The sequence below is a fragment of the Triturus cristatus genome, chromosome 9, assembly GCF_964204655.1.
Source record: "Triturus cristatus chromosome 9, aTriCri1.1, whole genome shotgun sequence".
NCBI classification, from domain to species: Eukaryota; Metazoa; Chordata; class Amphibia; order Caudata; family Salamandridae; genus Triturus; species Triturus cristatus.
Genome location: NC_140592.1, coordinates 668,684,743 through 668,711,955, shown reverse-complemented (window position 1 = coordinate 668,711,955; position 27,213 = coordinate 668,684,743). Strand labels below are relative to the sequence as shown.

Below are 27,213 nucleotides of genomic sequence, written 5' to 3'. Positions count from 1 at the left end.
CACTGTGTAAACGCGCCCTGTGGCTGTTCTAAGTTGAGAGATTAAGTCCCCTTGAATCCTAAGGGTGCCTAGGGTCAAACTAGACCACTAGTTACCTCCAGTAAGCGCCACAGAGCTGCGTTGCAGAGAGGTGTAAAAAGGGGCTTGGCCTCAGAACACCTGTCTGCAGAGCAGCTCCCTGGCGCATACTGGAGATGCCTGTTGGGCTAGTTGGCCCTCAGGGACCCTCAGTATTGAAGAGGAATTAATTCCCCAACTTACAACTCGCCAGGGGGTGCGTTTGCAGAGTGCTGCAAGGAGGGGGCATGGCCTCCGGCACGATGCCAGTCTTTTATTTATTTTAATTTTTTAAGAAGGGGGGCTGTGTGGTTCCCCTTCTTATTCTAATTTATTGGCCCTAATGACCCCATCCCCCAGGGCCTGTCTCCTAATTATATTTTTTTGACCCCAATCCCCAGGGCCGGCCACTGTTTTTTATTATTTTTTAAAAATATATATTTATAGACACACCTAGGACATGCTGGACAAACCGTACGTACCTATCACCATGACGATTTGAGTGATATTCATTAAAAGGCAACTATGCATACAATGAATCCACGTGGAATGTATTTACACCACTAGTGAAGCTCTGACATGTCTGATGCCCTACCGTGCCTAATCCCGGTAGACACCCTTGTCGTTTATTTATACAAACATGGGTAGCTATTGACGGGCACATTTAATACACATGCACACCAAGCCATTCAAAGGGGATTCGACAAAAATTCGACCAAAACTATGTAAGAAACCCCCCTCACGGTTAATAAAACACACATCCACTGCCGGATGTGTAATACTTTTTATTTTACTCTCTGGAAAGGGGACGAACATCACTTGAGAGTCACAGCGCGCTCCTGGCAGAGCCCAATGCTGTGTTACACCCACCATTGCCTGCCGAGTGCCACACACCTCTGTGTTGTATTTCACCAGCTAGTGCATATGCTATGACACTCTCTAGCCCATGTGCACTGTAACACCACCCCGTGAATATGTCATGCCACACTTGTCTTCGCACGGGTTATATTGCCCCATCTAACGTGCCTTCCTCGATGCCTATGTTATAACGCACAGTGCTATGCCATACATATTACAATCTGGGATCCATATCTTTGTCACAGTGCATATGCAACGTTACACTCCCCAGCACATATTTTATATTACAACTTTAGAGACTAGTTAGGTTACACAACACTGCCCTGTGCATATTACACTCCAAGGCGCACATCGCATAGCACGCGCTAGTGCCTGTGCTATCTCGCGCTCTCCAATTAATCTGTCATTGCGCACAATGTATTGCATATTATATTTCACGCCCGGTTCATCTTATATCACACTTTTTGGTGCATAGTTTATACCATACACTATATCTAGTTTTCATTTTCAATCGTGCTCTCAGGACTATGTTCTATATAACACTGTGTTCACCTACCCTTTTCACGGGCATTACATTTTGGCGATACGGGGTGAAGGGTCAGGGGGTGTTTCTGCCAAGTGAGCCCGGAGTCACAGTCACAAACGTCCTCTTCTTCCTGAATAAAAGTGAGATTATGCTGCATACTTGTTCGCACAGACACACGTTTTAAAAACAATAAAGTTCCTAATACCCGCCTTCTCTGAACAGTTAGCTTGCTGCCCCATCCCCCTCCTCCCTATCCTCTGTTGTGTGAATCCATGGACTAGCCTCCTCCCTCCTGCCTTGCATGGTCTGATGTGCTGCCACTGCCCTCAATTTAGTATGATGTACCAGTCCCCTCCTCCTGACCTCCATTGCCCAATTCTATGCCCCATCATTGACCTCCTGCTTAAACTCTGTGCTTAGCTTGCTGCCTCTATTCTCCTTCCCCCTGCCCTCCGATGTCTTTGTGCATGCCCCTGCTCCATCCTTTTTGCCCACCATGTTCCATGGACCTGCCACTCCTATCTACTCTGAGTGTTCTGTTGAGCTGCCACTCCCCTCCCACCTGCCTAGCATTGTCAGATGACTGTATCCTGTCCCTGCCACCTCCACCCTGCCTGTCCACATGCCATGCCCCTATCCTCTTCCTCCTGTCCTACATGGTCCATTGTACTGCCACACCCTTCTGCCCTCCCTGGTCTGTTGTGCTGCAACTGCTCCTCCTGCCTGCCCCGTGTGGTCTGTTGTGAGGCCCCTTCCCCTGAACTTTCTTGTCTGTGCACAGGTCCTGACCCTCCCTTCTTTCCTCCATCGTCCTTTGTGCATGCTCCTGCACCCTCCTTCTTGTCCATCATAGCCATTGTGCTGCCACTAACACTCCCACTTGCCATGCATGGTCTTCTGTGCTGCCATGGCCCCTCCCACCTTCCCTGTGTGGTCAGTTAGCTGCCCATGACCCCCTCCCACCTTCCCTCCATGGTCTGTGTGTATGCCATCACAGTCTCACTGTTGCTCTTCATGGTGTGTTCTGCTTCTAGTGCCCATCCTGCCTGACCTCCATGGCTATCTTGCTGCTCCTGCCCTGCCCCCTTGCCCCCAGCCCTCTGTGTACATGTGCAGACCACTACTCCCTCCCTCCTGGCTTGTCTGTTCCATTGTAATGCCCCTGATCCGTCCCTCCTGCACTTTATGGTCTGTTATGCTGCAGATTTCTCTCCTGTCTGTCCATTATGGTCAGCTAGCTATCATTGCCTCTTGCCCCTCTGTTCTCTGTTGTCCATGTGCATGGTCCTGTCCCCTCCCTCTTGCTTTCTATGGATTGTTGTGCTGCACTCCCGTCCCGCATGCCCTGTGTGGTGTATTGTGCTGCTGCAAACCCTGATGCCTGCCCTGCAGGGTCAGTTTGGTGCACCTCTCCATGTCCCTCCTGTCCTCTGTTATCCAAGCCAATGTCCCTACCCCATTTCCTTCCATGATCCAATGTACCATACTTGCGAACATTTTGAACTTGGTAAGAGGGAGATTTTGAAAAAAAACTGGGGTATTGATTTTCCCCTTTGAGTTACTTTAAAAAAGAGGAGATTGTAGACAGGAGACAGATCAAATAAAGCCCATTTGAGCTTAAAAACATAGGACGTTTCCTGGCTGAATCGGGTCTGTTGGCATGTATGGTTGTACTACCATTGCCTCTTCCTTCTGCCCACAATGGTCTATTACATTGCCACAGCCTCTCTTGCAAGTCCTGTATTGTTGGTTTGTTGCCCCTGCCCCCCTTTCCACTGCCCTCCATAGTCTGTTGTGCTGCCACGGCCCTTCCTGCCTACTCAGTGTGGTTAAATTGTTGCCTTTGCACCCTCCTACCTGCCTTCAATTTTCAGAGTCCGTGCCCCTGGCCTCTGCCTCTCAACAGTATCCTAATGAACAACTAGATTGCTAACATTCTATATTTATTACAAAAGTGTGGAACGCCTGACGTCATCTTGATGTAATCAAAACTGTAATACCTAGAGCATTTCCTTTAGAAATTAAATATATGAGAGGGTCTTATTGGCATCAACATTATGGTTAGTGCTCTAAAAGACTAAAATAAGGACATATTTTCTGAGTTTTCAAATAGCGGCAAAGCACTTTTAAATTATTTGTTATCTTTATGTTTTTTTATCCAGTTGACCACTTGATTAAATGTTGCACTTAGGGGAGAGGATGTGGTGTTACTTCCAGAACTGCAGACTTTGCAACTGGGGAACCAGGTTGGAGTTTCTGCTTCAGCTCGACATTCTGTGATTCTGGTCAAATCACTTAGTCTCCCCATGTCTACAACCAAAATGAATTTGTTCTTGTGTGATGTAACCAATGCTCATGTAAAGCACTCCAATACCTGACAAGTCTGCACTATATAACACTGCAAAAACACAAAATAATAAGTGTTTTGCACACTTCTGTCATTGGGCTATATTTGGGCTACATCTGGGTGATTTTGGGCTACCTTTGGGCTCTTTTGTCTCCGGTGGCCATCTTGGGAGATTTATTTGTTATGAAGTTTCCTAATTTCCTCATGTACTGCAGTCTCCTCAGTAGGAAATGCTTTCAGTTTTTTACTTTGATTCCATCATGAAGGTATTCAGATATGTCACACATTTGCCATAAATTCTGAAAGTTAGCACTCTAGCTGCTCATTAGATCACTGTAGTAAAACTACTGTTCACCATGGAAGTCTGCTCCTGGTATTAAAAGTGCATGTTTCAGTCTGCATGTCAGAATTTTTTAATGAAATAGAAGAGGATTTGAGAAGTCACTCAAAATGTGCCCTCATTTTCTTTCTTCAGCATTAATCATAATTTCTATGGCAAAATGAACCCCCTCATTGTGTTCCTTTTTAAATTAAATGTTTTAAGTGTTACCAGTTTATTCCAATCAAGATGGCTTCAGGTGTGCCATACTTTTGTCATAATGAAGACAGTAAGCACTCTAGTTGTTTTTAAGAACACTCTGGGACATTCTGTCATTGGGCTATACTTGGGCTACATCTGGGTGATATTTGGGTTACATTTGGGCTCTTTTGTCTCTGGTGGCCATCTTGGGAGACTTATTTGTTATGAAGTTTCCTAATTTCCTCATTTACTGCAGTCTCCTCAGTAGGAAATACTTTCAGTTTTTTACTTTGATTCCATCAAGAAGGCATTCAGATGTGTCACACATTTGCCATAAATTCAGAATGTTAGCACTCTTTTTGCTCATTAGATCACTGTAGTAAAGCTACTGCTCACCAGGGGAAACTGCTGCTGGTATTGAAAGTGCATGTTTCAGTCTGCATGTCAGAATTTTTTAATGAAATAAAAGAGGATTTCAGAAGTCAAAATGTGCCCTAGTTTTTCTTTCTGCAGCACTAATCTTACTTGTTATGGAAAAATGAGCCCCCTCATTTTGTTTCTTTTTAAATTAAATGTTTTAAGAGTTACCACTTTAATCCAAGCAAGATGGCTTCAGGTGTGCCATACGTTTATCATAAGTAGGACTGTTAGCACTCTAGTTGTTCTTTGGAACACTCTGGGAAGCTGCAGTAGAACACAAAGGAATCAACTGACAGTCTCTGCCCTTGTTGGATTTACATGTTTTACTGAGAATGTCAGACTTCATTCTCACATGACTGAGAAAGATAATGTGAATTGACAGAAAATAAGCTCTCAGTTTAGCTTATAGATCACCTTCCAAACCTCTGTGGGAAAAGCATGAGAAAATATTTTTCTCTCAATCATGATATCCCAGCAGAAGGCTTTTTCACATGGTGAAATCACCTTAGAACATACCACATTCCTAAAATGAGTATGGTACCATCAACAAATGATTTATAATGTAACTAAAGTCTTAAAACCTTCTATTAACTGCAATGCGTTTTAATGAGGTGCTATCATGTATATTGGTCCCAAGATGGCTGCCAACACTTCTTGGATGAAGTGCTGACAGCCAATCAGATCTCAGGATGAGATGTGTGGTTAGGCTCCGCCCACATATATATATGATTTTACTTTTTATTTTCTCAAGTACTACTGAACAGATTGACACCAGACCTGCAAAAGGCACTTCCCTGAGCTGAGGACTACCTCTCTGCCAAATTTCAAGTAATTCTGTTCAGCCGTTCTGGCTGTACCTTGGACTAAAGTTCCCTATGGAAAATTGCATGGGGAAAACGCATTTTGGAACCCCCCTTTTTTCTCAGCCCCCGCTTGACGAATCCCCCCGAGACTTTCAGGGTAGGAGCGGAGCAGAGCGCCCCACCTATTTCGAAAATTTCGCGAGGATTCGTCAACCGGCGCCAAAGTTATTCCAAATAGAATGTTGCGGATTTCCTATGGAAACACGGTCCTAACTATAACTATCTACTGGCGACCGCCAGTAGATAATACACACACACACACGCGCGCACACACACACACTCACTCATATAGGTAGTAAACTTGGTCCTCACTAATCCACAGTGGCCCAAACAATGATGGTACACATTTTCCTGGGCATGAGGAGCCCTGGCCATATTCACAAAATTCTGTTTGTAGAATAGAATGAAGTTCACGCCCGGAACTTATGCAGCTGAATAGAGACATTTATGGGCAGGAAAACAAATCTATGCGTTTTGCCCCCCCCCCCCCCCCCCCTCTGCAGGGCTTTGACCACAGGTACAGACATAGCCAAAAACCCATCTTTTGTCCAAAGCAGTGAAAAGTCATAGAAAGTGATGATGGTGCACAATAAAAACACCATAACAATTCATGTAGAATGCAGGTGGCATCTTGGATTATCATAATACACGATGTAAAGAGTAAAAATCCACAAGGTTTATAAATTCATTCTTATTCACATCAACTGAAAACACAAGAATGCTGCCCGTAATTTAAAAATAAATGTGTCAGAAGAAACATACGTGCTTTAAAAAAACTTGTGAATGAAAAACTGTGCATGTTAAATGGAGATAAGGACCTGGGTACTGATATAAACTGGAATCATATAAGGGATAATTTACTCCATGCCATACATTATACGTACCCCCCAGGCATACATTAAAAGGGTATTACAAGTCACCGAAGAGTTCCATAACTATATAGAGGAACGAGGCCAAAGGCCAAGTTCCTTCATAAGGTTGTGTAACTTCAAGGTGACTTACAGTATCCTTATATACAAGGAGTACTTTATCCCATATAGCGCATGGTCACACCATCACCTTTCCCAAAAACCATTTGAAACTTGGTGCACTGCTCTTTCATATGAAAGAGCAAGCATGTTTGCAAACATTTAGAATACAAATAAAACCTGTAGTGCAAAATTAAACACATCAAAAACCTGTAAGATATTTGTTGCATACAGATATTAGGAACAGTTCAATACAAGTGAGTTTAAAAAGGAAAAGCTGCAGAAGCTTGGAATTTGTAAAAACATGCAGAACGATTATAGCTTTTCTCTTAAGGAGTGCAAAAAATAAACCTATTCTCTCTGCTTGTCATTGCTATTAAAATAGAGCAGAAGAAAGAAAAGCAGCTTTCCATTTTCATTGCTTTAAACAGCTGCTTCGGTTATGCTCTGTGACCTGACTGACCTGCCTTACACATCAGCTGCTGGCTGTGTCAGCAGACATTGCGACGTCACAATTCAACTGTAATAACTTATAATAGCTGAGTTCTGACGTCTTTTGTTTAGAATTGGTTACTGGGTGCATCACAAGTCACCGATTATAAAGAAATTAGAGACTGCTGTTTATACAGGGATTACAGAATCCCATGTTTTTTAATATAATTGTGTTACGGATAACTGTAATTATATGTCAGGACCGAAGACGAGGATTATGCTCTCTTCTTTCGCTCTAATACACCATTTCAAAACACAGCAGACATTTTCAACATTATAAAAACTACTTTTCTCATGAACACCAGGGAAAACAAAACCGTTTATAAGTCCTTCTTTAGTATTTGCAGCGTGGTCCCCACATAGTCCTCTGTCGCTGCTTGAACTCCCGCTTTCTGCGATGCTCAGCAGCCAGTTAAGTGGTATTTTCTGTTTCTCTCAATTCTGAGGCTGTTAGAATGTTTATTCTGCAGTTTTAAAGGGGTTTGAAATGTATTGTTTGTTGCAGGTTGCTGCATTCACATGCACTTTCCTTCCCCCTCGGTCGAAGGACTGCTTGCGCGCTCCTTACGTGATTCGGGCCCAATTGCAGACTGCAATGTGGTCATCTGCCCACTAGATGGCGCTGCGGCTGGACCGTCTCGGTGTTTCCGCGCATCTTTCTCCATTTTCAGGAGCTGGACGTGTGCCCCTGGAGGCTGCGACCTGCAGAGCCTTGTCCCTCTGATGCTCCGGGTGACGCCCAGCCATGCCATGAATTTGCCTTTCTGACGCCCTCCTGGGGGACCCGTATTTTGTGCTGATCCTGCCGATGCCCAACGGGGTCTTTAATTGGTTCAAGCCACTGAAGGCTAGTGTTAGGACACAGTCCCGAGCAGCAAAGCCCTCCAGACAAATAAGGATGTGTGTGCACCTGTGACTTGGGCCCTTCTGATTCTATTCCTCTGTCCCACCCATAATAGTGCCTGGGCTCCCTCTCAACTTCCAATTTCACACGCTTGCGTGCACTTTAAAAGGGCTTTCCTAAGCCTAGTCTCCTCGACTTTAGGCCCTTATATTTGGCACTGATGTTTCCACAGCATTGAGCAAAGCGCTCTTTAATAGTTTAGGAGCATGAAGGACAGGCAATCCTCCCAAGCAACCTATAAAGAGGAGGACTCGTCCTTTCATCAATGGACTTTTATGAGGCAGTTGACACCTCGATTAACGGAACAGTAAATGAGCTAATGGGTCCTATGGAACAGTGCCTCTCTGATAAGATTGCATAGGAGTGCACAAAACCCCAACCCTGCCCACCCCAGAAAAACCTCCCTTAGACGCCCCAAGGGAAGGGTCCCCACCCCCAAAGAAAAAATACGAGGAAGGTGTTTACCAAGACACATTTGAGCTTCTAAAACAAGCCTTTTTGGCTAAGAATGCCCCTCAGGAAGGTCCTGTTGAACCTTACTACGGAGACTCTGGATCAGCAGGATGGAGACTCTCCAGGGAGCTCAGATGATGGGGTGAGTTCCTTAAGGCCTTGGCACCCTACATTGGACCCCGCTCCCATGCTGGGGGATGATACTGATATGCGAGATCCATATTATATCATCCATTTGAGGTCGGCAGTGTGGGCCCCAGGAGACAAGGTGACGAGGTTTGTGGCGGGGTATCTGCGCAAGCCTTTAGAGAAGGATGCCCGCAATTTTTCAGACGGTGTGCCCAAGTCCTACCCTGGAAGGAAAAGTGGCCCTCATCCTCCGACATTGACTCCAGGATGACCACCTTCTTGGCCAAGTATATGAAAGACCTGAAGAAGAGCCTACACAGGTCGTGGCGCTCGTGCCATGACAAACTACTGGACGATATAGGTCCTATGACCAAAATCCTGGGCATGGCAGAAGAGGCCAAAGTATCAGGTGTCCTCGTTTCCCCGATGTCTCTCACATTGTGCACAGCGTGCTATCATTTTTATGGGAAACGCGAACTGTGCGTTATCTACAGAGCGTCACCGCTCCTTGCTTATCAAAAGTAGATCCCAAGCTGGGGTACCTTGCATCCTAGGAGACAGATGCCTTAGCCCAAGGGTGTTATCTGGGGATCCTTTTGTGAAGGAGCTTTGAAAGTTCCCAAGCCCTGGTGGACAAGGCGAAGGATTACTGGAATTTTTGTCTGGAGAATCAGGTCTCTGTCCCCGCTGAGTATTTCCCAGGCCAAGCGAACCAGATAATGGACTGGTACTCCTGACACCTCCAAGACTCAAGTTTCTGGAAGTTGGACCCTCAGGTCTTCCGAGGGCTAGCAGACAACTTGAGACCTTTTTCAATTGACCTGTTTGCATCTCCCCTCGATCACCAGCTGCTACGGTTCTTCAGCTGGAGACCGGATCTTCAGGTGACAGACATTTTTCTCCAAGATTGGAGTCAGGAGCAGGGTTATGCTTTCCCCTCCTCGATGATCACTCGGGCGTAAGCTCAGGTGCAGTGACAATGGGCAGACCTGGTCATTCAAAGCGCATATGGAGGTCTCCAAGTGTGGTTTCCAGTACTTCTGGAACTTTCCTGGGATTCTCCAACCCAACTCCCTCTGTTTCCTCACAATCTATTGGGTCCAGATCTAGTCCTGCATCAACTGGTAATGGAGGGATCCGTGCAGCTAACGGCGTGACAGATTACAGGCAACACTAGACGCTTCCTGGCCTTTAGCAACATGCTGAGTTCCTCCTTTCCAGGGCTTGGGTGGACAGTACTACCAAACGATACCGCTCCCGCTGGACGAGATGGGCATGTTGGTGTTTGTGATGGGGTGAGGATTCTGTGGGCGCAGATGTAGTGCGGGTGCTGAATTTTCTGTTAAGCCTTGCGGAAGACAGGTTGGCATACCATTCAATTAATGCTTTCCGGTCTGCTGTTTCAGCGGGACATGCTCCCATAGATGGTGCCCCAGTGGGAGAACATTCTATTGTTTGCCGGTTGCTTAGAGAGATTCGCCTCTCTCCCACCAGAACCACATAATTCAGTGCTTTAGGATGTCAACTTCATTCTGAACCTTTTCCTGTCATGGCAACCAAATAGGTTTCTATCCCAGAAAGAACTCTCAGCTAAATTGGCAATGCTACTTTGCCTTGCGGGTTTCAGATGTGCAAACCCTGGTCATAACGGCTAGGGTATTTTCCCTGCATGGGTAATCTTTTACCGTAAATGGATGTACCAAGTCGAACAGTCATACAATTTCTTATCCAGCTTTGAGTGAATTTCCCAAGCTGTGTGTGGTTCAGTGTCACAATGCATATGAGGAAGTGACTGATGAAGTACGCCCTCTGGGCAAAAGACACCTTTTCATTGCATTGAGAAAGCTTTACAATAGCCCGATGGGTCAGTTGGGGGATGTAAGCGGCTGTTATTGATACCAAAGAATATATTCTACAAGAGGAGCAATGGCATCGAAGGATTTTTGTCTGGGGGCACGTGTAGGAAGAGGATCGAGCATGCAGCAGACTGGTCCTCAGACTCTACTTTTAAGAAATTCTTCTTGAATTTGAATTTAGTAGCTTCTAAATATCATGCAGCTGCTCAGTGAGTGTCCCGGCCTTTGACATAAAAATACTGGTGCGATGGGGCAGAATCCCATATGTGATCAAGTATCCCTAAAGTTTAATAATATATGTTTTCAGCTATTTTAAGCCTGTTGTGGAAGTGGCTCAATTATTGGTGAGTAAGCTTTGAACTAGCATAATCCTCGCCTCCGGTCCTGACATAGAATGAAAATTTGCCTAACTTTTTAAAGGTAAGTTTCAATTCTGTTAAGGACATGGAGGCGAGGAGTATCCCACCCAGCAATCAAGTCAGACGTGGGCCCTCCCCGTTAGGAAGTAAGTTACTTGGTTTCATGCCAAAGGTAGCAATTGTAAAACGTAGAATTATTAAGGTTGATAAGTTCTCCCTGTATCTGTATGCAGTAATCGTTATATTGCATTATTTGCATCTGTCCATGGATAGTTTGGAATGGTCACTGATGAGGACTGTCTTTTCATGGAACGACGGATCTAAATAGGATGCGTGAGAATAAACTGATGCACGAAGAAATAGGGAGTACAAGCAGCGACATACAACTGTTTTGGGACCACGCTGCAGAGACTAAAGATGGACTTATGAACTGTTATGTTTTCTCTGGTGTTCATGGGAAAATACTTTTTTGTAATGCTTAAAATTACTGCTGTTTTTAAATGGTGTGTTAAAGCGGAGGAAGAAAGCATAATCCTTGCCTCTTGTCCTTAACAGAATTGAAACTTAACTTCACAAAGTTAGGCACATTGTCATTTCATATCAACAGACTAAAAGCTAATAACAAAACATAAATGTTTTTATGAATCATTAAATATTTTGAATATCTTGAATTGTTCTCAGTGCATGAAATTCCACCCAAGTGGGTTAAATAGTGCCAACAACTATTATTTACTATTAACCCACTTAGGTGGAATTTCACGCTCTGAGGACAACATACATACATACACTTACAGATACACATACATACTTAAATATATGCAACCTAAAAATCTGGTAATAGGTTTTCCCACCCAGTGTTTTTCAAGATAAAACAACATTTCTTTTAGATTATGCAGACCAGAAGTGGGTGCTTTTAAATAGAACCAGAACACTTATTATTAAAAAGAAAATCACAGGGTATTTACCTATGAAAAAATGAATGAATTAGGCGTGCTTCAATTCTCATAAATGAACGGAAAAACAAGTAATTAAGCAATATCTCAACCCTACATAAATACAATTCACAACCATAAACTTCAACCTTCATTGCACCAAGGGCGGCTTCTCCATTTGAGCGAAGTAGCGTCTCCCCACAAACCCCAGAGCTGAAAAATAAAACGTTAATAAAGTTAATTTAGTATCGTTTTATTTTTCAGCAACCCGTCGTGAGCTAAGTGTCAGGACGGGGTAGGGCCAGTGGGGCCGAGTAGCAGCAGTAGGGAGCTGTGCATTTTAAAATGCGCGTGTCTGTTTGGCCCAGCTGTTTTGCGGTGGCCAGCCAGACATGCGCATTTTAAAGTTCTCTACCCTAGCTGTCTTAGACAGCTGGGTAACAGAAAGTTCAGCCCTTCAGTGCTCTTAGGAGTGCTGAGAGAGTCCACTCTATCTAAATCTGGTGCTGCTCTCATGGTTTGAAAGCAGCACCAGGATTGGGTATTGCAGTTTCATGCATTAGGGACTTCCTGAAAGACACCGAGGGAGGAGGACGTCATGCTATGAAGGTAAGTGATTTCTTTTTTTTGTGCCCCCCTTCACCGCCGTTAGTACAAGCCAGCTGCCACTGCTTAGGACAAAGCGTTATACTCATAACAAAACATCCTTGTTTACCCTTCAAAAACTCATACCACTCTAGATGTTGTAGAGCAACTAAAAATGTTTAATTTTTCATACATGAGGAGCCTCGCCTTGTAACAATAGTGCCTTGAAACAATAGAGTTTTTCTTTCTACAGTCCACATCCTGTATTCACGTATTTGATGATGCTCTCATATGTGATAAATAACAAAAAGGAGGCTCGGAGAAAAAAGGTGTTAGTCTAGGATCACATAGTTTGGTCGAGCAGGGAAGCCAGGATTGATCCTAGATTTCCCAGTTTCACATTGTGCAGTTCTGCCATTAGACCAGTATCTCTTTCTAACATCAGATGTTAATGTTTCCCCCTGATTTTTCCAGGGTGAGATTAGAACGTGGATGACAGGCTTAATCCACATTTTATTTTTGGCAGTTTTACATAGTGCGAACCATGTCCAAGGACATAAACTATATTACCTGTTTGTTTTTCCGCACGGGGAGATTTGACGGGATCATAGGATTTTGAACTGAGGCTGGGATTCAAACCTGGTTTCCCATGTTACTTGATCAGCAGCTGTAACCACTAGGGAACATCGCCACCCATAAAAGCTCAGTTCGATTTGAGCTCGAGGCTCCAAGAAGACCGTAAGCTGAGCCAGAGACTGGCCTCTGGCTCGAGCCAGGCTCGAACTTTCAATTGCTCTCCCACCTCTACATTTCACACCCCCTGCAAGTCTTAACCCTGAGGTGTTGTTTAAAGAGAAAGCAAAGCTCATGGTACTTTGCTTGATTCTTCATACTTCAATGTCCAATCTGTGGCTTGCTCTTTCATGGTTTTGAGCTTTACTATACAGTCCACAATCAGAGGTCGACTTTGCAGAACTTTCTGACCAGATACTGAAGGTTAAGCAGCATGCCTCTCCATTCTCTAAGAATCCCTACTCTGAATCACTGTCCTAAAATATGTTAGATTAGAAGGAGACCTACACTAATGTTGTGGCATCCTAAAGGCACATCTCTATAGCTCAGGTTATGAATAGAAAGAAGAACAGTACAGGTTCATGTAACTTGCTCCTGTGACTCTTTCTGTTCTGTAGGCTCCAAGACTCTTGTCTCTCCTTATTCGACTTGTCAAAAGCTGAAGACTGCCAAGTGAGCATCTTGAACTCCAGCCACACCATATATTTCAAAGGCCTCTTCGTAGTGTCATCACACGAAGGCTCTTGTAATGAACATTGACCTGAACACATCAGTTCAATGTCTCTCTTATTTGTGCATCTTCTTTGCTATCCACCCACGTCGAGTGCTCTGAGGCACTCCCTTGGTTGAGGTGGAAGGGGTCAGGCATAAGTGACTGTTGTACATTATCGTACACCCCCACATTCACATATGCACATACAGGTGGCTCAGTTCGCATTTGTGGCTTGCCCATCCATCTAATTTTTAGGATTATTCCACACGGCTTCCAGAAGCAGGGTTCAGGAGGGCACTGGGTGGGGGACAAGGGCAAGAGATCTAAAAGCATGGTTGGCATAGGCACAATGTGAGGTTTGCGTTTCGTGTCTATGGCATCTGATGACAACATTAAATCTATCCTAGCCTAGTTGCCTATAGGTGAGAGCCTGAAACATGTATGGGTTAGTTAGTGTGTTGAGGCATGGCCGTTAAATCTAGCTCAACTACAATTCTAAACAGTTTCAAACAAGATGCGTGAGTAAAATTGCTGAGCTGTCATGTAACCCAGGTAAACTGGAAGGTGAACTGACTCCTGTCTCCTTTTGTCTATCACAAAAATGCTAATTTTAAATTCTAGATTCTTACCTGCTGACTTTGATGTCCTTTATTGTCTCTCCTTGCCTCTCAGGGGCTAACTTTCAGCACCGCAGCTGTGGCTTTGGTAGAAGTGTAAACATAAACTCCCCAATTCACAATAATTCCTTATCCTCTTTATTTTAAATAATGCAGCAGCTCAGAACATGTCTGGCCAGTTGAATCTCAGGCTTGCTGATACTGTTGGCTGATGTGCCAGAGTACAAAACAATTGCGAGAAATCGTTAAAAGTCTAGGACCTGTAGAAGGGACAGCCCAATACAGATGGATCATATAGTTATTTCCAGGTCATTTCATGTGCCGATGTCCCATATCTTTATCACCTCTTGTATGACACTTTATTGCGTTGTTAATAACGACCTACAACCAGTAGCGGATGCTACTGGGTAGTAGTGGTGGCGTGGGGTGGGGGTGGGGTTAAAAATAAAGAAAAGAGGGGAAAAAAAAGAAAAACACTTACCTTCCCGGCAGCCGCCTCTCCTCCATCCTCTTCGTTGATGAAGTAGGAAGCACCCAGGCTCCCGACTCCCCTAGCCAATCACAATGCTGCCTTACAGCAGCGTTGTGATTGGTCTGAGCCCAGTGGTTGGGTGCTCAGAGAGGTACTGGGAGGCTGGGCATGTTCTCTACCCAGACTGTATAACACAGCCGGGAGGAGAACATGCCAAGTGCACATGAGGGTTTGGCCATCCCAAAACAAACGGCCAAACCGTCATGCACACTTAAGAGCGTGCCACCACTCCTCCCTTAGCAGAGGAACCACCACTACCTATAACAATATTAAACTATTGAATCCACTCATCAAGGTTAATATAGATTTACTATTCCTAACTCCACATCTACATACACTATACTTATGATAGAGTATTAGGGTGATGTTGTAGAGGCAATATTTTTTCATTGGGATGTAACACCTGGAATATAGTGAGGGAGTACCTTGTTACCACTTGAAAAAGTTCTAGAAATTCAGAAGTAATGTTCTAAATAGATGCCAAAGTTGCTAAAAATCTGTATGGTGTATCATGCTTGTTTGTATTCCTCAGTGCAACACTCCAAGTGCAGCGGGTGTTCCCAGCCTTGGGTCCCATACTTATTGTACCACTGAGACCAAGCTGCACCTGACTGAAGAGGCCAAAGTATGCCGAAACTAGTCTTGGGTTGCTTGTGTTCGAGTTTAGAAAGGACCTGGCTTTGTGTTAGGGGCTGGACTGTTTCTATTGGAGCAGGACAAAGGCTTATTGGCATATAGCTGGGTCTCATCTAAGGTGGCATGGAAGGCGAAAAAAGTAGATGGACTGGGATGTGGACTGAGTAATTAAAAGTTACTGAGATTAACTCAGACATTCCATGCATCACATTTTAGTATTCCTCATTGCTAAGGCATGCTTAAACCTATCTTCTCTTCAACTTTTACCAGCACGGACCTCTTATGAGAGATCAACACCAGCACCAAGAGTGTGGGCTTGCCCAAAACAGTCTGAAATTAATATCACAGAAGTGGTGAAGCCAAAACTGAAGTCTCTTATGTTTGACTGCTGCACATTCTGCATTTCCTGTCCCTTGGCACACCATTGACTCAGTTTAAACCCCTCTGGAAACATTAGTAAAACAACCAGTGGTGGTGTGGCACAAATATAAAATCTGAGAACTGCGCGCCAAAGGGAAGCCTTAGCAATGATGAGAGTTTCGATCTGCAGTACTGCATTTCTTAAAAAATGTACAGTGGAGTTTGAGAGGGAGGTTTGCATTGACCTGCCCTCCATAAGTAAATGGCATGACAACAAATCAGCCATCTTGAGTGATCAATTGGAATCTGCTCTACCTGTACTAATTTAATCAGACCAATAATGTAGAAAATACGGGAAGAGTGGTGTTGCTCACACAGAGCCCTCCAACTGCTCTCCCACCCAACTGTGTATTTGCTCATCTTACAATGATTTCAGAGAAGAGTGTATAGAGTATAAAACCCTATTTGCCTCCTAAGCAAATTTCGTCATTCTGTCTTCTCAATGGCCTCATTAAGCAAGGATATGATGTGGAAACTCCGGGGCACATTTCCAGGGAGAAGACCAGGGTGCTTCTGGAGAGAGCAATGGATATGCATTCGACGATCAAGGAAACGCTGGTGGAGAATAATGCACTCTAATTCGTGAAGAGTCAACAAACCATGATGCCAGCTTTGATTAGCCACTCTCAAATACTTTTGAGAAACACTATTACACAAACAGAACTTAAGCTAGTAGGGACATGAAGCTCAACTACACAGTCATCTCTGCTAGTCACCAAATAAACATGGAACAGCAGCCATGTCAGTAAGTTTTGAAAATTAGTTGCTGACGTTGAAAGCTGGAAATATTTTGTCTCCAAAGGTATCTTACAAAAGCTTGAAGAGCAGATGCTGAAAAGTACAATCAATGGAATGAGAAAACTCATTTGTATGACTATAGCAGAACCTAAGAATAATGCGCAATAAACCCTACTATTTTGTCTTGATTTTAAAATCAGATTTTATAGCGCTCATTTTAGACCATTGAGCGCTCAGGTGCATGGTTTATAATCTCTCATCTGATGGATCTATTTAAGTTGACTGAGAGGTCAAGAGAGTTAGCAATAATAGAACAATTCAACTTTTGTGAAGCCCATTTGGCCACACAATAAGGACCAGGAGTCAGTGATTGAAGTTAAGTAGTTTTATTACCAATTAATAATCAGTCCAGTATATATGCATGTCAAGAGAATATTAAAAACATACAGGATTACAGCAGGCAATATGAAATATCGCAATAGGGTCAGTCTCAGTAGGATAAGATATAAAATAATCACAGCCACACCAGTACAGAATCCGAGAATTAGAAATAGATGACTGGGTGAATAGAAACTCTGATTCTCTTCCCTAAACATGAGTAAGTTCTAAGTCATCTAGTCAAGGTTCTAAGTTTAAAATAAGAATGGATTACTTACTGGGGTCTCAAGGAAATGCAGGAAAGTGTCAGCTTAGTAAAGACTCCAGTAGAAGTCTTTCAGAATTGGAATAAGTGTTTAGCATGAATCTGCACACTTGCAAGAATAAAGAAAGCAGAGAGGTATGTTCCCCTCCAAATCTAAAGGAATCTGCTCTAATTTCCAACCGAGTAAACCTTAATTAAAACCAATAGAATTCCAACAACAATCATAACTCTTCCCACCCCACCAGGAAAAAATCATTTCACTTCTTATGATATGCATCTGCAACATCACTTGGATTTCCCATCCCACAGAGCTTGGACAGTTTTTGTGGCCTTGAGCATTCCCTGTTCCTGATACGCAATGAATAAGAGGCTTCATCTCCCCATTAGGGCTTCACGTTTCTTGTTAAGATCTCTCTTCTCAGGTTTAACTATCAATAAACTAAGACACACAACAATACTGCTTTTCTCTAGCTAATGAAATAATGAGAACGCACCTGCAAAAGCGTATTCCCGATTAACACAGGCCCTTCAGCAAAAGCCAGGATCACTGTAGGTGATGGAAAAGGGGACCCATTTTAAACACTGTTATTAGTAATAACATTATTTTCTTCATCCTATTTCATGAAGTCTGAGCAGGCCCTGGTCCCACAATATGATAATCATAAGAATGTGGGTAGAGACAAAATAATTGCTTTTCAGTTTTGGATAGCATGTAACCAGAACATCGCCTGAAGTGTGCATGGTGCTGATATGGCATGATACCTTAAAGTTATATGGGGAACAGTACGTTTCTGATGCTATTTCATTGTCTGTTTTGACAAGTACCAAGAAAAAGCAAATAAAAAGTTATTTAAAAAATGTGGATACCTTACTTTGGATGTCTGCATTTCATAAAACTAAAAAAGTAGGGCATGAGGGAAGGCTAATGTGTGTGTTTGTGTTTCAAGCACAGGCCAAGAAAAGGGAGGGTTCCAACCTTTGATTTCCCATTTTAATTCCCATAGGTAACTTTGCATGACAATACAGAAGAAAAGGCAGAGCGGACTTACACCAAATTTGACAAAAAGTTAGAACTTTACTCAGAAAGTGTGCTTTTTGTGACTTAGTGTAAACCTGTTCATTCTTTTCGAGAAATCAGCATTTGAGCAGGTGCCGGTGTTGACCATAAAGGAGCTAATGCTCAGAAAAAGTCAGGTGTATCTGGTCAGTTTGTCTCGCAGGAGTCCTGCAGGAAGCCTTGGTACCAAAAAGTAGAAGGTAGGGCCTTCTGATTGGCCTGTGGAGTTCTTTTGTCCTGTCATTAATTCTGATACACAGGTACCAAGGGATTTGATTGACTGGGTGCAACTGTGAGAAAAATGTTGAGTCTGCCATGACAGGACTTGGGGGATTTGGTCCCTTAGTCTTGAAAACAAATTGAAAAGCCCCATAAAGGGAGCAGGGTGGACACACTGTAACTGACGACAGCAATGCCCAAAGAGACCTCCCCACCCTTAACTCAAATAAAAAAATATTTGGGCGCCAGTACCCAGCACAACACCCGCTCTGATACAAAAAATATTTTAAAAAATACAAGGGTCTGGCCAAAACCAGATTCTGTGGCCAACCACTATTGTGCAGACCATTGACTGTGTGTTGCGAAGGTTGCCAGCCTGCCGTGGGTTGGGCACAGGGTCAATCCACCGCTGCACCCTGCTAGAGGCTGTGCGAGGTTGGGAGTTGAGACCCCATGGGACTAGGGGCGCGGTGAATTGGGTGCTGCTCACAGCACTCCATTGTGCATGGCCAAAGAACAGGGCCTGGCCTGAGGTGCAGAGAAGGATTGTCAGACCGCGGAGGGGTTGGCTGCCCAGGCAGGGTTGCGCACAGCGCCTGATCAGATAGCATTTAAAAGTTACTTTACACATGGAAATAACTCTGAATAGTCGGGAGATTTCTTGATTGTGATTTTACCTGCTGTACAAATGTAACCCCTTACATCCTGATTTTCATTAATTCCTTGCACCCTGCTTTTCGTTAACTATATTTGTGAACTAAATATAAGCCACATATGCAGACACACAGAGTACAACATGCTATTTATTACCAATGTTGAGGGAGGAGAATAGAATTGTGGCTCGCTCAGGACAGGCTTCTCACGAGGCTTTGCCTCTCATGCTTCATGGGTCTCCCCACAATCAACAGCGGCAATAAGTAGCATATTAACCTCTGCACATCTCCATGCGCACTATATATGTATGGATCGGGTATACCTAATACTAAATACATTTAATATTTTACTTTATAAAAGTAAATGATTAAGAAAAAAATGTAAAAATGTAAAAAATATATATATATATAAACTTTGGCAAAATAAATATATGGGCACTTACCACATTGATGTAATGGCAAACTGAAATAAATGAGCCAAAAAATAGCAATCTGAAACTATGAAGGTCGAAAAACTAACATAAAATTAATAGCAATCTAATTGCCATTTACAATGCAAGAAACCCTGTCCAATATGTCATACTTCCCAATTGTATTCTCAGAAACAGCTCACCAGATGGATGTCATTTAAAAATAATGAATTTGGGATGAGTAACAGAATCAAATCGGAAGATTTACACATATAGAAAGTATTTCAAAAATTTTAAAAATCGGTGCATTTTTCCTGTTTACAGACCCCTACCTACACCAAATCTAAAAAAAACTAATGAAAAGATAATTCAAGCTTGAGTTGTTATTCCTTTCCAATGGGATATTGCATAGATGTATTCATTTAGAATTTTAGTCAGGACAGTGTAACGTGTATGGCTCCTAGATCTTTGTAATAAGCATAGTTCTCTTCTGTGGTCCTCGATTGAGGCCTTCCAATGGATGGCTTCCAGTTCCTGTATTTTTAAAATAATTACTAAAATGTTCAATTTTCTTTCTTAGGGTGGGAGCTTCCGCCCGCTATGGGAGTGTTTGATGAGCTACGCGGGTAATGGTGAGTGAACCCTGAGTTATTCTGAATTATCCACTGATCATTATTTTGCATCACTGGGTCTCCTCTAACATTGCTTCACTTAAGCATAGTCCCTATGCCTTATTATCCCTTGTTGTGGGATGTGGGGGTGAAGGGATTGTCTTTTGGATGATTTGAAGGCAAGGTTCTCTATTTGACAGCTCAACAGTCACTCTTGTGAAATTGGGCATTGCTGCTCTCGGTGTGCAAGAGTGTAAGAGATGTGGTAGGTTCATCAGAAAGGAGATTCTGTGTTTGTTGGTTGTACTTGGTGACACTGGTTGCTGGCTAGGAGAGGGTCACTTAATTGAAAGTTCGCAATAGATAGACAGCTCTATATGAGAGAAGAAACTGTTTGGAAAGTTGGAGAGGAGGTGAAAGTTGTTTGGTAGTTGAGAAAGCGATGATCCATTTAGTGTTTGAAAGAGAAACTGCTGTGGTTGGGTTTTGTGACTTAGAAGACTCTGTTTGCATTGGGGCAGTGAATGCTGTGATTGGCCATTAGGAGAGGACACAATGTTCTGCTTGCTCATTAGGACAGAGAATGCTCTACTCGATCACTAGGAGGTGTAGCACTCTGATTGGTTGTTAGGGCAAAGACCACTATGTTTCGGCATTAGGATAGAGATGTCTTGACCTGGCCACTAGGACTGGAAATACCCTCCATTGAGAAGACCCTTATTGAACATTAGAACTGAGAGTGCTCTAATCCTCTAACTGGTCATTAGTACAGGGACCTCTCTATTTCGGCATTAGGACTGGGAATTCTTTGCCTTGGTATCAAGACTGGGAATGATCTGCTTGGTCATTGGGACTGAGAATCTTCTCCTTGGTCATCTAGGATTGGAAGGCTTTTGATGGTCATTAGGAGTGAGGTTGTGCCGATTGTGCATTAGGTCTGAAAATGCTGTGCTTTATCATTGGGACAGGAAATCCTCTGCTTGTTAAATAAGACTTGGAGTACTCTGTGTGCTCATGAAGACTGGGAAGGCTCCGCTCAGTTATAAGTATTGAAAACCCTGTGCTTGGTTGTTTATATTGGTTACAAATAAAGGGTAAGCCCAAAATCCCTGGGACCTGGGTACAAGACAGTATATATTACTGTGGTCCCAGTATTAGAACATCGAAATAGTGTCAATAAGGGAAAGGATACAATAATCTTTACATTAAAGAATCAAAGCAGGAGTATATTGATGTTACAGTGTTATTTAATCACACTGAAAATAGTTAACACTTTGTCAGAAAAACATTGAAGGACATACATTTTTGTAAAAACATCATCATTGCAGTGCCCAAAGGGAAAAGTGGGAAGGGGAAGGAAGGTGATTCAAGTGAGGTAGTGAAGTAAATAGAGTATAGGTGGTGATAAAATATCCCAATCAAATATACAAGCATATACTATTCACATGCCAGAGAACCAAAAACAATTAGTTATTTGTCACAGTACATAAAATCTGTACATATTTTGCCATGTAACACACAATTCCACAGTAAAGTAAGTACTGTTGAAGAGACTAGCATTAGCGAAGTGTCGACGTTTCGAACCCTGTGTGTGTAGGTTCTTCCAACCCTTACTGTCGGGGTCTTCCTCAGGACAAAAGTGAGGGATGCGGGGGGAAGGGACACCGTGAGTGGCTACGAAGGGACCTCTCACAAGTCAATGGTGGAGGGTCGTACGGGCTCCGTGGCTCCCAAACATATGGGGGAGGGAGTGAGAAAAAACTCAAAGTAATTCCTGTAGGTTTGGTCCAGACAATTCCCCCTTCCCACTTTTCCCTTTGGGCACTGCAATGATGTTTTTACAAAAATGTATGTCCTTTTTTGACAAAGTGTTAGCTAGTTTCAGTGTGATTAAATAACACTGTAACATCAATATACTCCTGCTTTGATTCTTTAATTTAAATATTATTGTATCCTCTCCCTTCTTGACACTATTTCGATGTTCTAATACTGGGACCACTGTAATATATACTGGTTGTTTATAATGGCAAGTTCTGGTTGGTTGTCCTTAGGGGACTCGGTTTAAGGATTCGTAGTTAGACTTCTGTAGTTGCTGAATAGCGAGAGGGCGCTGGTGGGTAGGTGATACTGTGCTTGCTGGTTATACAATAAGACTCCAGTTGATGGGTTGCAGAACAGTTACAAGGGGGAAGAAAAATTGGGATAGGGATTCAGCAGTGCTGATTATTTTGACATCGTAGTATTGGTGGACCGAGGTAGAAGGACTTTCAATTTGGTGATAACCAGAGAAGGCACTCAGCAGGTACTACTTCATGATCAGAAATACAGACAAGTTGCTTAGATTGACTTACTGGGGAAAAGTTGTATTAGATGTCTAAATGCTTTTCTGTTCTATTTTTACCTTTATTCTTAACTACTACCTCTAATGATTATCTCTGTCTCTCTCTTTTCTTTCTATTGAACAGTATGGTTTACACACTGGTCCATTTCTAAGAAACGCTGTGACCCGAACAAATGCCATACGCCTCATTGCCACCCACCCAACCCCCGGTGAGACATCAGGAACTCAGCCTCCTTTGTCCCCTAATCAAAAAGGCAGGAGACATCGTTCAGCTCTTGGTCGAGGAGGAAAAAGGATAAATGGTGTGAGATCTCTTAAACCTGCTCCCTTCCTTGATGCTGTGGGTGCTGCTGGCTGCACACAATTCTCCACCTTCTGAGCTCTGGGGTGTGGATCTGAACATAGAATAATTGGATGTGAGACACTCGCTGCCTTTCCCTGCCGCCGGCTTGCTGTGCTGTCCTCGGTGGTTGGGTTTCCCTCTTGCAAGATTTGTCCCTCAGGTGGTGAACTGATCCCTGCCTGGGATGATCACATTCCCTGGGGTGTGGGATAGAAACGAGCCAACTCCAGCCTGCCCACCCCAACCAACATCCATTCCTCCTCATCCATTGTTTTTCTCCAGGAGGAAGAAGGAAGTGGACATTTTGCTTGACATATGACCCACAGGAACTTGCCAGCATTCCATTGTGTTATCCATTGTTACCAAATCATGTTACTCTTGTGCATATTGCCAAATAGATCGCCGGTTTCAGAGGCAGAGCCATCATTTACCCCCATCAGGCGACTGACAACGAGGGCATCCACATTTCTGGGAGGAGATGTTACGGGTGGGCTTATCTTGGATAGGGCTAGGACCGCAATACTATGGCAAGAAGCTGATATTTCTTTTATAGCTTTTGGCAAAAATGGACATCAGTGAAAAGCTTCATGCTCGAGTTAGAGAAAGAGAATGACCTATACCATACACACACAAACACACCCATACACACACAAACACACTTCTCAATATTGTATTAATCTCTGCCTCTTTATAATACCTGGTCAAAAATACACAGAGACGCGATGAGCACTGGATTACCTCCAAGCAATACTTGGTCCTCTCATCCTTAGTTTTCAAAGAGAGAGATTGATGAGCAGAGAGCAGAGTACAAAAGGTAAAGGGAAAGAAACTGAAAAAGTGAAGGAAGAAAGAAAAGTGGAATGATATTAAACAAGGGAAGACAAATAGGGTTGTAAATTGGTGAGTAAAAGACAGGAATTGGTATTTGAGCAACAAAAACAGTAAAGTGGCAAGGAGGGAGGAAGAAGAAGGGCAACATATAGGCAAGCAGAAGAAAGAGAGAATTACGGGGTAATGTGAGAGTGAGAAATTGGGAAAGATGAGCGAAGGAAAATGGTGGCGAAAGGGGGACTGAATAGGGGGCTAAATAGATCAATAGGCAAAACGTATCGAACAAGGACTAAAAGAACAGAAAGAGAAATTGGAGAAGTGACTGAGAGGGAATAAGACATTGAGAAGGAGAATGAAGAGTGGAATAGGTGAGAAAAGGAGAAGGGAGATGGGGAAGAAGAAAAGCAATAAATAGTGAGATGATTGGAAACAAATTGCTGGTAAAAGGATGAGAAAGAACCACAGGAATTAGAAATGTTATGACATAGTAGATGTGGAGTTAGAGAAAAAGAAACGGAGAACTAGTGAACCAAAGAAAGGAAAGAGAACAGGGCGTGGACCTCGAGGATCAAAAAAGAAAGAAAAACAGGATGTCAGTGAGCGACGCCCGGATATGAAGTGCACACTGAAAAGAAAGTAAATGGAGAAAAAGCAGAAGAAAAAAACTCAGTCATACTTTCAGAATGAGTTTGGATGGACTTGAGAGACTGTAAATGATTGATAAAGGAAAAATAACCCCGAAACAACATGGCCTGTTTGAGGGAGGGGGTGGCTTTCCTTCCCCCGATCTACAGTATATCAGAATTCTGGCAAATACCCCTTTCATTCCTTTAAAACATGTTCACTAGAGCATCCTAATTTTGTAGCACTTTCAATGAATGTTTGAAAAGGTTTTCTGTGTGACTTGTCAAGCTCTGCAGTACTCTCTAGCTCTTGCCACTAAAGATTTACCAAAATGTTGCTCTTAAAAAAGGTACAATATTTAGTTCGAACAGTAACACATTGTATCAAGTGAGACTAAGACTGAAAGACAGCAGGCATATTATAACATAGAAATATCATGAGTAGTGCAAACAGTAAGGCCAACTCAGAATACAAGAGTAGTAGGATTGCAACCAGAAATGAGTGCAAAAGAAATCTGTTTTAGAATAAATAAATTAAAAATGGTTCTTTACTTAGAGATAGACTCTTAAAAACAGTATATATGATTATAGGTTAGCTCAGTAAGATACGAACTTGCTCCTGTGTTTTATTTATAACCTAAATGTTTCATGTTCGAATCTCAGCAGAACCAATTTATTCTTTCTTAGTTAACAAATTGTGAGGCAGTTAATGTGGTACTCAGAATTCCTGTTATTTAAAGTGTGACAAAACTGTGTTAGGAGCAGCAACTGGGCAAAACATCCTTCTGGTTAGGTAATGGGTTTATTCCAGTTCCTGCTATGCAGATAATTGCTCAAAATGGCGGCCGTTGGACAAGGCACCTTGCAATGGCAGGGCTCACTGTCATAGGTTTGGGGAAAATTAGGTGAAGCATTTTCTTGTTTGGGAAAATAATACTTTTCCAGGGAGTGGCAGGAGTCAGTAGACACTCCTTACTGCAGGATGCCTTGGTTATTTTCTGGGCATCATCTGGGGTTCTGTTGCAGGGCAACTGACACAATGGAGCCCAGTGGATGTTCAGTGTCCCTGCCTGGTATGTCCCACATGGTTGGCACAAACTACAGAATGTAAGTGTAGTTCACCATTGTGCTCCTTCAGCTCACCTTTCCTAGTCTGCATCCTTTTCCAAGTATGCTCTGACTGAGACTGTCTGAGACAGTTGTGTATTTGTTTTATTTATTTGCTTTTATTGATCACAAAATAGGCCCTACTAGAAGTACGAGCAGTATGCAGACACAAAGAAAACCCAGAAGATATACAAGGAGAAGTTTAGGCAGCATAGTGACAGGGAGTATTTTGTAAAATCATTTAGTAGTGACAAAAACACATCAATACTACTGTCTTGGATTCTAAACAATAAAGACATTGGCAACTGTGGGGGAGGTATGTGGCCTGTGGTGGCCCACGGTCAGGGGACCATACCTAAAGGTTTCCAGTGTAATTATTTTGAGAAATGAACATTTAAAATCTTTGCTTCTATTTTCATTTACGTTTAGGTTTTAGCTAATTGTATTTTATACTTTCGATTTCCCATAATGCTATGAAAGAGTAAACACTGTCATTGTCAGAGTTTCTGTTTCACACCAGTAACCAATGTAAAATTCCCAATGAGATTTGGGATAGTCGACTTTATTTTTCAAATCCGATTTCAGATTTTAAAAAGTTCAAGAACTAATGGATTGTGGATTAATCTGGATTGAGGATGTACCTCCTTCCCTCCAAATCAACCCATTTCGCCAGAAAATGAAAAAACAAGTGAAAAGGAAAGTGTTCTAAAAATGTATTAGCAGAATGGCAGGTCCCTTCTGAGAGAAGAAATACGGTATTGCCAATTTGGCAGAAGACAGGCACATTTGAGTTCTGCAGAAATTCCTTGTTTCTTTCTAAGGAGCTCTCGTATCTGACCTTCATTAAATGCCGAGCACGTTTGACGAGAAATTGAGGTAGACTCCCCCTCAAACTTCAGTCTGTAGAGCTGCCCTGGGCACACACACTATAACTATGGCATTGTTATAGAAATGGTTGTGCAGGTGTACGGTAGGGTGAAGCATTGACGGCCACCAATACCCAATGCAGCACATGGCTAATTTGTGGTGGACGTTTTAGATCTCTGTTGGTGGATTCTCTACTGATGGACAGTCCTCAAGTGGGATTACTCATGCCACAAGGGTGGAATGACAGAGTTAACTTCACAAGAGCACTATACGCTTGTGGGGAATGGTAAGACATCATGCACTAAGTAGAATATGTTCCTCTGTCGCCCAATTCCAGATTAGGCAATGCATTTGCAGCACACATCGGCACTAAGAAGTTCTTTATCCAAAATAGGGGCACAATGTCTGAATCAAAAGGGAAAAGTCTATGCTGCATCTTTTTGCACTGATATAACAAACCGTTCCAGTGAAAAAAAGTTCAATTCAGTTCCCTTCTCCCAGGTCTGTATCACTGACAATCCTGTGTGATGAGGGTTCCAGAATGTCCCTTTGTTTGATAAGTTCTAGTCTAGTATTGAGACCTACTTTGGCCTCAATCATAAGATGGTCCCTTTTAAATGTTGCTGTCCAAGTATAGCTGTAGGGCACCAAGCAGTCTGTGTTGCAGGTCTGTGCCCCCCACTGTCTGTGGTGGAGGCCTGTGCCACAGCTATCGAGCTATCATCACAGTCATGAGGCAACCATATATATCAAAATATACATGGTCCAGTTGAAGGCATTCGCCGAAACGCGTCAACCGTCCCTGTTGTTGTGCACTTGGTGAAACAGATGAAATAAACTACATTACCTGACCTTGCCGTGCTGTGGATTTCCTTGGTGCTGTGGATACCTTGGTGGGGGATGCTGCCGAGTTTTTCTTCAAATATATATATATATATATATATATATATATATATATATATATATATATATATATATATATATATATATATATATATATATATATATATA

General features: G+C 42.8%; 1 protein-coding gene across 1 annotated transcript in view; it reads left to right on the top strand.

Annotated features, from left to right (window-relative positions):
* The window catches only part of CNIH2 (cornichon family AMPA receptor auxiliary protein 2), a 774,677-nt gene extending 748,988 nt beyond the window's left edge, over positions 1-25,689 (top strand). The window contains exons 6-7 of the mRNA XM_085625735.1: positions 20,060-20,111; positions 22,556-25,689. Of these exons, the coding sequence (XP_085481861.1) occupies positions 20,060-20,093 (34 nt within the window). The 3' untranslated portion in view covers positions 20,094-20,111; positions 22,556-25,689. The remainder of the gene's footprint in view (positions 1-20,059; positions 20,112-22,555) is intronic.
* Positions 25,690-27,213: the final 1,524 nt, after the last annotated feature.